At 36.7% G+C, this 14179-nt stretch overlaps 1 protein-coding gene across 10 annotated transcripts in view; it reads right to left on the bottom strand.

Moving 5' to 3' along the window:
* The window catches only part of CCDC122 (coiled-coil domain containing 122), a 47265-nt gene that overhangs the window by 22710 nt on the left and 10376 nt on the right, over nt 1-14179 (bottom strand). For 8 of the 10 annotated variants that reach the window (XM_060129477.1, XM_060129485.1, XM_060129476.1 and 5 more), the window contains 2 exons: nt 6305-6703; nt 5431-5547 (listed from right to left, as the gene is read on the bottom strand). In XM_060129477.1, the coding sequence (XP_059985460.1) occupies nt 5431-5547; nt 6305-6703 (516 nt within the window). Of the gene's footprint in view, nt 1-5430; nt 5548-6304; nt 6704-8763; nt 8916-14179 lie in introns of all 10 variants that reach the window. The other 2 variants (XM_060129481.1, XM_060129480.1) reach the window with 2 other exon arrangements.

The following is a 14179-nucleotide window of genomic DNA, read 5'->3' as shown; positions in this document are numbered from 1 at the left end:
GATTAGTTAATTGTGTAACCTGCATGTTGCATTGTAACAAGTGAAACATATTTTGTTCCTGATCCCTAGTAGCTCCAAAAGCACTCTGAATTTTTCCCTGTCCCTTAAATTTGGAGCTCAAATTGAACAAAATTTAGGCAAGGGTAACCGTCTTAAAATGCTTTACACAATACCTGTTTATCACAAAATGTTACTTGCAGCACTCATCATTTGCTAAAAACTTCTTAACTGCTCTAGTTTCCCTTCCCTGAAAACTCTTGGATTTGGCAAATGACATGTTTTTAAAAATGATTCCTGCTTAATGCTTTGTGTTTGTTTGCTTTGTATTTTGCTTCCCCACTTTTCTTCATCAGTGACTCATAACTTATCTTTATTTTCCTCTCTTTAGTTCCTTTCTTCTAAAATATATATAAGGACAGACAATAGACAGGGAAAAAAGGCATTTTGGGATAATTATTTGGAAATACTTCTTTCATTCAGACATGGCCTAAAATTACCAAAAACATTCATTTGACTAAAAAAAAACCACATAAAATTCAAAAACCATTTTCAGTTTTTCTTAATCAAAAAATGTAAAAAGCAACATTAATATCAAGATTAAACATGCAAAGCACAAAATATTGAAAGAATTAAACATTAGAACAAAAGAATGCTATAATCCAGGCAAAAGATGACCATGAACTGTACCAAGACCATGGCTAAAAACATCCAGAAGGAATAGAAAAAAAAAAAAGACTCAAAAAAGAAATAAGTAATAAAAATCTTCTGGTACTTAAATTTATACTCTTAAAAAACTAGTTGTTTTGAGAAAGAAGTTACTTGTGTCAATGATAAATTCTCATCAAGCAATAAATGAAGTTGTTGGGAAAAAAATGCAGTGCTCTCAAGACAATGCTGTGGCTGTGGTATTTGGCCTTCAGTGATATAATTTATTACAGATAATCTCTAATTTCTTAGATTTTCATTTTTTCAACCATAACGTTGTGATAGAATTGAGGACTACTTTTTAATGCATTAGAGTTAATAAAACTAAAATTAAAAAGCCTGAAAGTATCTTTAGTAACCCTATTATGAAAGCTTAAAAGAGTTTATTAAATTTCACGATAAGAAATATACTGATGAAAACATTAAAAACTGGTCTCAAGCTCAATGACATTCCATCTAAATCTATCATTAGTAGACATTTACATCACCCTTTACCACTAAAAATACCTATGTACACTTCTGCTTCTGTCAAAATAAAGTAGATGCATTTCATATACCTATTCCTCATGCTAAGTACAACTAAAATCCCTGGACACTGTATGTAATATTAGCATAAGAAGCTTCTGAAAGGTGGAGAGAAGGCAGACTGGCTGGAGACCTTAGGATCCTAGGAACAACTTGGTAATGAGTTCCCTGGGTTTTCATTTTGCCTCATATATCCCAGACTGGATATGGGGAAGACAGCAAGCTGGAAATGCCAATAGGTGCAGACAAAAACAAAACAAAACAAAACAAAAAACTCCAAGAAAAGCCTGTTATCTAGCCAAAGGACCAGGAAAAAGGCAGACTATGCAAGACTGAAAACTTTTAGGTAGTAACTACTCAAGTCAAACACCACAGAAAAAACTATGGCCCCACCACCACCCACACTAGCAAAGCCTACACTTTCACCTTTGCTGGGCTATTACAAGGTGCCCTGGTCCTCCTGCTGGGGCGGTGTCAGAGAAGGCTGACTGGGGAGCCAGGACTTTTCATTCCCTCTGGAAAGTAACAAACCACATCCTCTGGGGTGAGTGGAGCCCATCTGGGAAGGCTGGACTTCTACTCCCATCTAGTGGTAACAAGGCATTCCTCCCCCTCCTCACTGGGAGAATGTCAGAGGAGGCCTAGTGGAGGGTCAGGGCTTTTACCACCGCTCAGTAGTAGCAAGGCCACATCTACACGGGAGCAGTAAAGAGGTGCTCCTGCCCTTTCCCAGCCACGGGCTTATCAACAGAAGCCTAGTGGGCAGCCAGAACTCCCACTTTTGACTAGCAGTAACAAGAAGCCCTTCTTCCTTCCATGAGTGTCCATGGAGACTCTGAACTTCCAGTACTACCTGGAAGCAACAATGACCCAGAGTCTTAAAACATAGTTACCCAACATGTCCAGATCTCAATAGAAAATCTCTCCTCAAAGCAAGAACCAGGAAGACCTCAAAGTGAGTAAGAAATGACAATCAACATGTGCCAACATGAAGAAAATGCAGAAGTTAGCATCATCTGACAAGCATTTTAAAGCCGATCATCATAAAAATGCTTCAATGAGTAATTATGAATTGCCTGAAACAAATGAATATTATAAAAAGTCTCAGCAAAGAAAAAAAGGATACAAAGAACCAAATGGAAAAAACACAGTAACTGAAATAAAAAATTTCATGGGATGGTTCAATAGCAGAATGGAGGGGATAAAGGAAAGAATCAGTGAATGGAAGATAGAACTCTAAGGATTACTCAATCTGAAAAACTGAGAGACAAAAGACTGAAAAAAAGAAATGAAGAGAGCCTCAGGGACCTGTAGGGCTATATCACAAAAAGACCTATGATTTGTGTCATCAAAGTCCTGGAAGGTTAGGAGAAAAGAGGGCAGAACTGCAAAAGTATTCAAATAAATCAGAGCTGAAAACTTCTCAAACTTGGCAAAAGACATAAGCCTACAGAATCAAGAAGCTGAGAATTTTCCAGATAGTATAAATCCAAAGAAATTAGTTCCAAAACATATAACAGTAAAACTTCTGAAAACTAAAGACAGGAAAGCTTGAAAGCAGCAAGAAACAAATACCTTATCTGTAGAGAGAAAAACAATTCAAATGACAGTGGATTATCTGTTAGAAATCATAGAGACGAGAAAGAAGTGGCACAGCATTTTTCAACTGAAAAGAACTGTCAACCCAGAATTCTATATCCACCAAAATATCTTCCAGAGATGAAAGGGAAATGAAGACATTCTCAGATGAAAAAAAAGAAAAAACCCAGAGACTGCCACCAGCCGACTTCTCCTAAAAGAATGAATTTAGAAATTTTCTAAAGAGAAAGGAAATGATAAAAGAGGAAATCTTAGAATATCAGGAAGGAAGAAAGAATATGGTGGAGTAAAAATATGGGTAAATACAATAGACACATGGAGAGGGCATAGCTAAAGGGTATGGGGTTTCTTTTGAGGTGATGAAAATTTCTAAAATTGACTATGGTAATGGTTACAAATTATCTGTATTCATACTAAAACCCATTGAATTATGCAGTTTAAATGGGTGAATTGTATGGTATGTGAATTATATCTCAATAAAGCTGTTTTCAAAATCAGCATAGTGGTAGCCTGAGGAAAAGGGACAAGAGAACTTTCTGGGCATGATGCAAAAGTTTTATATCTTGATCTAGGTCATGGTAACCCAGGTGTATGTATAAATTGCCAAAATTAATCAAGCTAAACTCTTATAGTGTACCTACTCTTATGACAATTATACCTTAATAAAAATTACTAAGAATCTCAAATTTCTCTCCAAAATGCTTTTACCAATTTATACTCATACCAATAGTATTCTAGAATTCAGGTGGTCCACATCTTACAAATTGTAATATTGATAACTGACAGGCTAAATATGGGGCCTTATTGTGGTTTGAATTATCAACCCCTTATTGTTAGCGAGGTTGTTCATCATTTCCATTGGGGTTTTTTTTTTGATATTCATGTTTTGAAAGGTAAGACTTTTCATACCATTTTACCAATGTTCTATGGCTTGTTTGAAATTTTCTTATCTCTTAGTCAGTTATGTATGTTACAAATACCCTCTTTCAAAATGAGTCTTGTCTTCTTTATTGTTATGCTGCATCTCAATAATCTAGAAATTTATGATATAGTCAAAAGTAACATTTAATCATGTAGTTTGCATATATGTCTGTGTGTCTTTTAAAATAAATACTTCTGTAACACAAATGGTTAAGTTTGTCTCCTATATTGTCTTCAATCCTCGTGGAAGCATGTGCATGCATGTGTTAAGAGGTAGGAGTCTAATTTTATTTCAAAATTGTCTTTATTTTTTCATATGGCTAACTTATTTTTGTTTGTACCATTTATGATGGATTATTTCTGGATTCTTTTTTTCTGTTTAATCATTTTTTCTATTTCTATGCCACTTATATACTGTCTTACTATTATAGTTTTATAATAAATCTTGATATCTAGAAGGGTAAAAAAAATACCCATTTATTTAGATTGCTAGTAAAATATAAGATAAAATCACGGTGTTTCTTGAAGAGAATGTTTTGTAAAGGTGAGGGTTTTTGTCTTCAAATTCCTCAGGTTTTTTTATTGTGTCAAATTAGACACAAACAAGTTGAAAATATACATCTTTTTATTTTCCAAAGTAATTTTTAAGGGTGAAAATTATTTTTTTGCCCTTAACAACGTACACTTTTCCATTTTTGTTCTGCCCTCATCTAAACAATAATGACTATAGAGGTCTGCCAGTGGCACCTCAAATTTAGTTTCACTTTTAATTTTACATATCAGTTTGTTGTTTTTAATTGGACAGTTGAAAATTACAAATAGGAAGTCAGAGGAGTTTAGAATACCAATACTTCCATTGTCTTTACTTTACTTTGAAGAGTCTTTAATTTCTGTCTAGGGAGTGGTCATATTTTTGACTGGATAGCTTCTACTTTCTTTTTTTTTATGTTTATAGCAACTTTATTCATAATGACCTAAACCTGGAAACAAGAAAGATGTCTTCTAGCAGGTGAATGGATAAGCAGTGGTACATCTAGAGAATGGAATTATCACTCAGCTCACTATCAAGACATGAAAACACATGGAAGGATTTTTTTTTTTTTTTTTTTTGCGGTACGCAGGCCTCTCACTGCTGTGGCCTCTCCCGTTGCGGAGCACGGGCTTGGACACGCAGGCTCAGCGGCCATGGCTCATAGGCCCAGCTGCTCCGCAGCATGTGGGATCTTCCCAGACCGGGGCACGAACCCGTGTCCCCTGCATTGGCACGCAGACTCTCAACCACTGCACCACCAGGGAAGCCCCCACATGGAAGGATTTTAAATGCATATTGTTAGGTGAAAGAAGCCAATCTGAAAAGGCCACATACAGTATTAGCCTCTGCTTTCTAGCCATTAACTGGGTACAAAATTGGTGGAATACGACCTGGAAGAATTCTAGGCCAGATTTAAATAAGAGTGAGTACTTGCTTTCCTTGAATGTATTAATATATTTGAATATTTTTGAATGAGGGAGTCTCTATACTTATCTATTAATGGTTTAGACTTATCAACTGCTTTTTGTAGTTCTTTTTTGTTCTCTAGCTATTTTGGGAATTGAGAGTAAACTATGGAAATTATGACTATAGTAAAAGTTTAAAAAATGATCCCATAAAACATTGAAATCCAGATAATTAAGACTTACCTCTATTTCTTTTCTTAATTTTTCATGTGTCTTTTTTTCTTCCTCAAGAAAACAAGTTTTTTCAATGATGGATTCTTTTACAGTTATAATTTTATCCTTTAGGTTTATAATGTCTTCCTGTATGTTTATAGAATTTAAAATATACACATCAAACAATGAATGGTCAATATAAATCCAAGATTTTCAGTGTTTCTATAATTTAAGAAAACTAGCCATCACATTTAATTTTGATAAATAGGATTAGAATATTACTTCTATAGGTACGAGGAACAAAGAATGGTTGTTCAAACAAGCAAACCTTAGATTTGAAAATATAGAAGTAAAAACCAAATGAAAATAAGACATAAAGGAAAGTGGTAGTCACAGGGGCAATTGCCCAGCTACAATATAAAGGATATTTTTAAATTCTTTAGCAAGAAATAATAGCTATTTTAAGTTTTTATCTCCCAACATCTTCAAAGACTATTAAGAAAAAGATGCTTAGGGTACAATTATTAATTCATATTGTTTGTATAATAGCATTAAGCATACTAAATTGATTTTAATTGGTCTGTATCCATTAGCCTGGAAGCTAGAGTTTCAACATCTTTGTGAGTCACACCTTCTGTAACAAATGGATTAATTGTTCACTGTGATTTTGTTTGACTATATATTTTTATTAATCCATAAGGGATTTGGGGATGTTTCCTTCATGCATTTGCACATATGGCATAGTTGTTACATAACTCATGCACTTATACAAGTTTTCAAATTTGTGAAGCGAGTTAGAGCACCCATGGGTATTTTATTAAGTTAATGATAAGTTTATCACTTAGTAAGTGTACTTGCAATAAAAGGAATAATAGAAAACATTTTAATAAGTGATATTTCAAACCTGTACTTGTTTCATCAGGTTTCCTTCTGGATTTTGGAGATCCTGCATAAGTTCCTCTTTCATTGTCTTTAGTTTTTTAACAAGGTCTCGTTTCTCATTGAGTTCAGTCATGAATGACCATTTGCTCTCTACCTCTCTCAAACTATCTTTATGTGCTTTTATTTTTGCATAGTATTCATTATATCTTATCATTTGTTTCTCAAAATCTTCTTGTGCTGCCTCTATGTCAAATTTAAGCTTCACATTTTCTGTATGTAAGGATTTGATTTGATTTTCCAGGTTTCCACACTGAAGTTTGGTAGTCTGTATGGCAGCATCTTGCTGATAAATTTGCCTTTCCGTTTCTTTAGTTTCTGCAGAGACAGATGCTATTTGTGTTTTAAGCTCATGAAGTTCATTCTGTAAGATATTTCAACATTATTATTATTAGTTCATGATATTCAACATGAAAGAAAAGTCATTGTTTTGATCCATAGTGTGTGTAGAAAAATCACTTAACATAAAAAATATATATTTATCAGATACAGAAAAATTGATGCATAACCGGAGACATGTAATAAAGCAACACAATTATTTTATAATCAGAGGGAGCCCAGGGTTATATATTTCTTATTTTTTAATGTTCATCTAATTCTAAAATTAATATTTTATCCTTTGTCTTAACATTTTATATGTAAAAGATACTTTACAATCATTTTACTAATATATTTGTGGGCAATCAGAAGTACAAACTAAAGAAAAACTATATGATAAAAATGATAAAACCCTGAATTGAAAACACAAAAGATCTAGGTTCTAGTGTCCTTACTACTATTTACTAGTTGGGGTGATCATACATAGCAGACTTAATTACCCTATTCAAACCTCACTGTCTTCACTTGTAAGATGAGTTTAAAGGTATATTTAGCTTTGCCTCTCTGAGGCATTTGGCATTTCTAACCAGCACCTCCTTTTTAAAACCTCCCAGCACTCTTCTCTTCTTCACCTCAGATATCTCTGAGCATTGCTTTTCAATCTCGATGGTTCCTTCAAATACAGGTTTTCCTCAGGATGCAGCCATCATAATTTCCTCCTCTCATTCTGTATATACTCCTTGGGTAATCTTATCCATACTTAGATCTTGAGATACATATATGCTAATGATTCACAGAATGTAAGTGGCTGTTAAGTCCTACACCCAGCTGCCACTGGCCATCTCAAATTCATCGTGTCCAAAAATCAGACTAATCCTCCCCTCCCCGATCCCATCCTGCTCTCCCTTGTATCAGTCACTTATTGTCAGAATCACAAAACCTCCGTGACATATAACTAGTGTTTATTGCTCATGTGATAAGAAGCAACTGGGCTTGGCTAGGTGGTTCTGTTGACTTTGGTTGGATTTCCTCAAATGTCTGGAGGTTGGCTGGCTGTAAGATGATTTAGGTTGGCTTCAGCTGGGCCAACCGGGGTGTCTTGGCTTTGCTTCACATGTATCTTATCCTCCAGTGGGCCAGGACAGGCATGTCCTTCTCATGATGATAGCAGATGCAGAAGAATGGAAGCCCAATTATGGAACAACTTTTTCAAACTTCTGCTTGAATAACATCCCAGCTGGTCACATGATCAAATCTCAGTGGAGGGGTAGAAAGTATGTCCACCCATTATGGGAGGGCATTATAATGACAAATGGCAAAGGGTGTGTACAAGAGGATGAAGATTTGGGACTAAAAATGCAAATTACCACACCCCTATGTTCCCAAACTTAGTTAATGGTATTCCTTTGGGAGCCATATTTAATTCCTCCCTTCTCTTTTTATTTCTTTTTTGCGGTACGCGGGCCTCTCACTGTTGTGTTCTCTCCTGTTGCGGAGCACAGGCTCCGGACGCACAGGCTCAGTGGCCATGGCTCACGGGCCCAGCCGCTCCGCGGCATGTGGGATCCTCCCGGACTGGGGCACGAACTCGTGTCCCCTCCATCAGCAGGCGGACTCTCACCACTGCGCCACCAGGGAAGCCCCTCTCTTCTCTTTATATTTAACTATTCATCAAGTTCTGTAGATCCTCCCACCAATAAAACTGTAGGCCTTTATCCTTTTTCTTCTATCCAGTATGGTCATCCTCTTTAAATGAATCTATAATTTGGGGAGGGAAGCACTTCACTAGAAAGGCAGACCCAGCCTATCCTTTTCTTGGCAGAGACAAGAGAGGGAAGTACACTGAAAAATACAGCGTGCTGATGAACTTCAACCTTTATCTCCAGCTCTAATATTTAAAATGCCCACTTGACAGTTCTATTTGGATATGTAATAGATGTCTCAACTACACAGGTTCAGGAAAGAACTTTTAATTTGCACACCCAACATGTTCCTCTTCCAGCTTTCCTGATTTCAATAAACTGTACCACTTTCCACCTGGACACTTAAAAACCTAGTAGTCATTCTTGATTCCTCCCTTTACCTTAACCCCCACAACCTATTTACCAACAAATCTGGATGGTTGGGCCTCCAAAATATATAAAATCCCAGCTCACTTCTGACCAGTCTTTGTAGCATAGTCCAGCTTCCAACTGGTCTCCTGTTTCCATGCTTCCTCCTCTCCCCCAACTAGACTCCATTTTTCAGGCAGAAGAATCCTTTAAAAACATAAATCATATCATGCTACTTCTCTGCTCAAGATCCTCCGGTGGTTTTCCATTGCACTAATAATAAAATTCAAATTCTGTAATATGGCTTTTAAGGCCATACATGCTCTAATCCCTATTCACTTTGCCATCCCTCTCGTGTACTACTCTCCCCACTTCCAGCTTCCTTTTGTTTATGAAATACACCTAGTTCCTTCTCTCCTAAGGGCATTTGTAATTAATTGTTCCCTGCACCTTAGAATTCTCTATCCCTAGCTATTACCTGCTGGGGTCTTTGTCTTTCACAATTCAGCTTTATTACTACTCCTCAGAACAGTCTTCCCTGAATCAAAAGATAAATTAACTATCCACCTTCCTCCCCCATTATTCTCTACACATCATCCTATTGTATTTCCTTTGTAACACCTCAATCAATGGAATTACTTTATGTCTTTATTGCTTGCCTGCCCTAACTAGAAAGTAAACTCCATGGGTGCAGTAAACTTGTCTAACTTCTTTACCACCATCTTCCCTGTAGTTAAAATAGTACCTGGCACAAAGTAGGTGCTCTATAAATATTTAGTAAATGAGTGAATGAGTGATGTACATGGAATGGTGAGGAAAGGGACACATGACCTGTCAACTAGATCAGACTGTTGACCCTATTGATCAATATGGGGAGATGGCATTTACACTAATTTGGTCATCATCTCTTCTCTTTCTTAGACTAACATAACTAATAGACTGTTGACTTTTCTCCCTGGCTTTATTCAATTCCTCCTCCGATCCACTTCTACTCTTTCACTAGAATTTTATGTCTTCTTGTTGTTGTTGCGTCTCCCCCTCCTCCTGCTTCTCTTCCTCTTCCTCCTCCTCCCTCTCCTTCCTTCTTTCCTTCCTCTTTCTCATCTCCCTCCCCACTTCTCCTTCCCTTCTTTGTTAATAGATTTATTGAAATATAATTGATATAAATAAACTGCACATATTTAAACTTTACAATTTAATAAGTTTTGACTTAATTTTATGATCATGAGACTGTCACAATTAAGACAGTGAACTTATCCATTACCCACATGTCCAAATATCAGACATGTCCAAAAAAGTTTCCTCCTGATCCCTTGTGATCTATCCTTCCCTCCTCAGCTGTTTCCAGGCAAACATTCATCTGCTGTCACCAAAAATTAGTTTGCGTTTTCAAGAATTTTATATGAAAAGAATCATACAATATATACAATTTTAGTCTCACTCCTTTCACTCAGCCTAATTAGAGACTCATCCATGTTGTTAGATATATCAGTAGCTCTTTCTTTTTATTGCTGAGCAATATTTCTTGTACGAATATACCACACTTTGTTTACTCATTCATCTGGTAGACATCTGTGTTGTTCCTGGTTTTCCAGTGGGCATATACTTTTATTTCTCTTGGGTAAATGAATAGCTAGAAATTGAATGTATGGGTTATATGGTAGACATATTTTAAACTTTTAACAAACTGTAAACTATTTTCTCAAATGGTACATCACTTACATTCCAAAATAATTGGGTCTGAGAATTCCAGTTCTTTTATATCTGCACCAGCACTTGGTATGGTCAGTCGTTTTAAATTTACCCATTCTAGTGGGTATAGAATGAAATCTCATTATGATTTCAATTTGCATTTCTTTAATAATTGATGATACTGAGTATCTTTTCATGTGCTTGTCTTTTGCAATATCTTTTTGCATGAAATGACCATTGAAATCTTTTGCCCATTTTTAAACTGGGTTGTTTGCCTTCCTGAATTGTAAGAGTTCTTTATATAGTATAAATAAATTCAAGTACATTGTCAGGTATGTTTTCAAGTATTTTCTCCCAGTCTATGACAACCCAAATGCCCATAGGGCCCCAGCAGGTATACCTCACATTCATTTTCATAACAGTGCCTTTTGAACAGAAATAAAAACGTTTTTTAGTGAAGTCCAATTTTTAAAATTTTTGTGTACTATTTAAGAAACCTTTGCCAAACCCAGCATCACTAAGTTTTTCTCCTATATTTTCTTCTAGATACTTTGTACTTTCAATTCTTGTATTTAGGCCTATGATCCATTTTTAGTTAATTTTCATATACAGTATGAGGTGGAAATTGAAGTTCACTTTTAGCATGTAGCTGTCTTCCACCACTTGTTGAAAGATTATCATTTCTCTAATGAAGTGCCTTGGCACCCGTCTTAATCAGCTCGGGCTTCTATAAAAAAAAAAACAAAAAAACGGAAAAACACCATAGACTGGGTGGCATAAACAACCGACTTGATTTCTTACAACTCTGGAGGCTAGAAAGTCCAAGATCAAGGTGCAGCAGATTTGGTTACTGGTGAGAGGCCTATTCCTGGCTTGCAGACAAACACCTTTTTGCTGTGTCCTCATATGGCAGAGAGAGAGGGAGGGAGAGGGAGGGGGATGGGGAGGGGGAGAGGGAGAGGGAGGGGGAGGGGAGGGGAGGGGAGGGGAGGGGGAGAGGGAGGGGAGGGAGGGGAGGGGAGGGGAGGGGAGGGGGAGAGGGAGAGGGAGAGGGAGAGGGAGAGGGAGAGGGAGAGGGAGAGGGAGAGGGAGAGGGAGAGGGAGAGGGAGAGGGAGAGGGAGAGGGAGAGGGAGAGGGAGAGGGAGAGGGAGAGGGAGAGGGAGAGGGAGAGGGAGAGAGAAAAGCTCTGGGGTCTCTTTTTCTTCCTATAATCCCATCATAGGGCCCCCACCCTCACAACCTCATCTAAACCTATGTACCTCCTAAAAGCCTCACCTCCAAATACCATCACATTGGAAGGAACACAAACATTCTGTCCATGAGAGCACCTCTGAAATCAATTGTTATGTGTGGGGCTATTTCTGGATACTACTCTGTTCTGTTCCATGGATCTATATGTCTGTCTCTATGCTATGTTACACTGTCCTGATTACTGTACTCTATAATAAATCTCAAAGTCAGGTAATATTATGGGAGTTCCCTGGCGGCCTAGTGGTTAGGATTCTGGGCTCTCACTACCGAGGGCCCGGGTTCAATCCCTGGTTGGGGAACTGAGATCCTGCAAGCTGTGTGGCACGGCCAAAAAAAAAAAAAAAAAAACACACAGTAATAGTAGTACTTTCAACATTGTTCTTCACAGTTGTTTTGGCTACTATAGGTTCTTTGCGTTTCCATAGGACTTTTAGAATCAGCCTGTCAATTTCCCTAAAAAATGCCTGCTGGGATTTTGATTGGAGCTGCTTTTAAACAATAGATAAAAGAGAAAGAACTCACATGTTAACAATACTGAATCTTATGATTCATGAAAATGGTATATCTCTCTATTTTGGTCCTTAATTTCTCTCAACAGTGTTTCACAGTTTTCAGTATACAGGTCTTACATATTGTCTTAGTTTGCTGGCGCTGCCATAACAAAATACCATAGACTTAGTGGCTAAGACAACAGAAATTTATTTCTCACAGTTCTGTAGGCTGGAAAGGGTGTCAGCATAGTCAGGTTCTGGTGAGAACTCTTCCTGGCTTGTAGAGGTCCACCTTCTCACTGTGTCCTCACATGGCAGAAAGAAAGCTCTCTGGAGTCTCTTTTTATAAGGGCACTAAATCCTACCACCAGGACCCCATTCTCATGACCTCATCTAAGCTTAATTACCTCCCAAAGACCTCACCTCCAAATACAATCACATTGGTGATTAAGGCTTCAACATATGAATTTTGGGGAGATACAAACATTCAGTCTATAACACAAAAACTTTCATCAAATTTACCCCTAAGTATTTCATAGTTTTGATGTTACTGTAAATGATAATGCTTTAAAAATTTTAAGTTCTGATAGTTTCTTTCAATATATGTAAATACAACTGATTTTTATAATTAATCTTATCTTGCAACCTTTCTAAACTCCCTTATTAGTCCTAATAGCTTTTTAAAATAATAGATTCCTTAGGATTTTCCAGAAATAATCATGCTATCTGTGAATAAAAACAGTTTTACTCCCTCTTTTCCAATCTGGATGCCTTTTATTTCTTTTTCTTGCAAGGAGTGGCTTGAATTCTCAGTACCGTAGAATGAATAGAAGTGATGAGAAGACACATGCTTGCCTTATCCCTGATCTTAGGAGAGAAATATTCAGTCTCTCCCTGTTAGGTATGCTGTTGGCTGTAGGATTTATGTAGATGCCCTTTTTTAGTTGGCTGGAGCTCTCTTCTATTCCTAATTTGCTGGAAGTTTTTATCTTAAATTGATGTTGGATTATAACAAATATCTTACATGCTTCTAGAATTCTCTTTCTAAAACGTAAATTTAATCATTCACTCTTTTGCTTGAAGTCCATCAAAACCCTCCCATCATTTCTAGAATAAAGTTCAAGTTTTTTATCATGCTATACATCTCTTGTTGCTTCTCAAAATATAGTTTATGTTATTCCACTATCAAACTACTTATAGTTCTATGACTGTACCAATTTTATTTCAGGACTCTGTGAATTTTTTCAGGTTCTTTTTGTCTGGAATATCATCCTCCTCACCCCCTAACCCTCAAACCTATCCCAGACACCTAATCATTCAAGTGAACTCCAGATATTTTTTAAAACTCAACCGATCACTCCTCTTTCAGTGTTAAATCTGTGTTTGCGCTTCTACTGTTGACACCACTTCCCTGCATGTAATTATTTGTTTACTTATTTGTCTCCCTCTTTAATAGATGGTGATTAGTGTAAAAGTGAGGACTATATTTAGCAAAATGCTTAACAGAAATTAGGCCCTCAACATAAGTGAAATAACATCTGTAAAACTCTTTGAAGATTGACAATTTTTATAGAAAATTTCTTTATAGAAATCTAAGACATTATTATCTTTGTATTATATCCTATTGTCAACATGTATTCTTTTCTGAAAGTGACTAATGCAATGCAAATACTTATAAGAAATCTATATTACCAAAAAGGTATAATTATTATCATCATATCTCTGTTGATGCACTAATACCTAAAGCCATTATCAAAATCTGGTCCCATACTGCCTACCAGGGTCCCAGCAAGGATATCTTACATAATGTTTACAAGTATTATTTCATTTAATTGTCATGAAAACCTTACAGGCAGGTCTTATTATTATCTCCATTTTACAAATGAGAAAACAGAAGCATGGAGAGATTAAACCATGGAACCAGAAGTAGCAAATCTCTTCTTTTAAACTAGGCAGTTCAGCTCTAGAGCAGCAGTCCCCAACCTTTTTGGCACCAGGGACAGGTTTCATGGAAGACAGTTTTTCCTCGGCCTAGG

Source organism: Lagenorhynchus albirostris, chromosome 18, assembly GCF_949774975.1.
Source record: "Lagenorhynchus albirostris chromosome 18, mLagAlb1.1, whole genome shotgun sequence".
NCBI classification, from domain to species: domain Eukaryota; kingdom Metazoa; phylum Chordata; class Mammalia; order Artiodactyla; family Delphinidae; genus Lagenorhynchus; species Lagenorhynchus albirostris.
The sequence above is the reverse complement of the archived record's forward strand: the minus strand, read 5'-3'. Positions and strand labels throughout refer to the sequence as shown.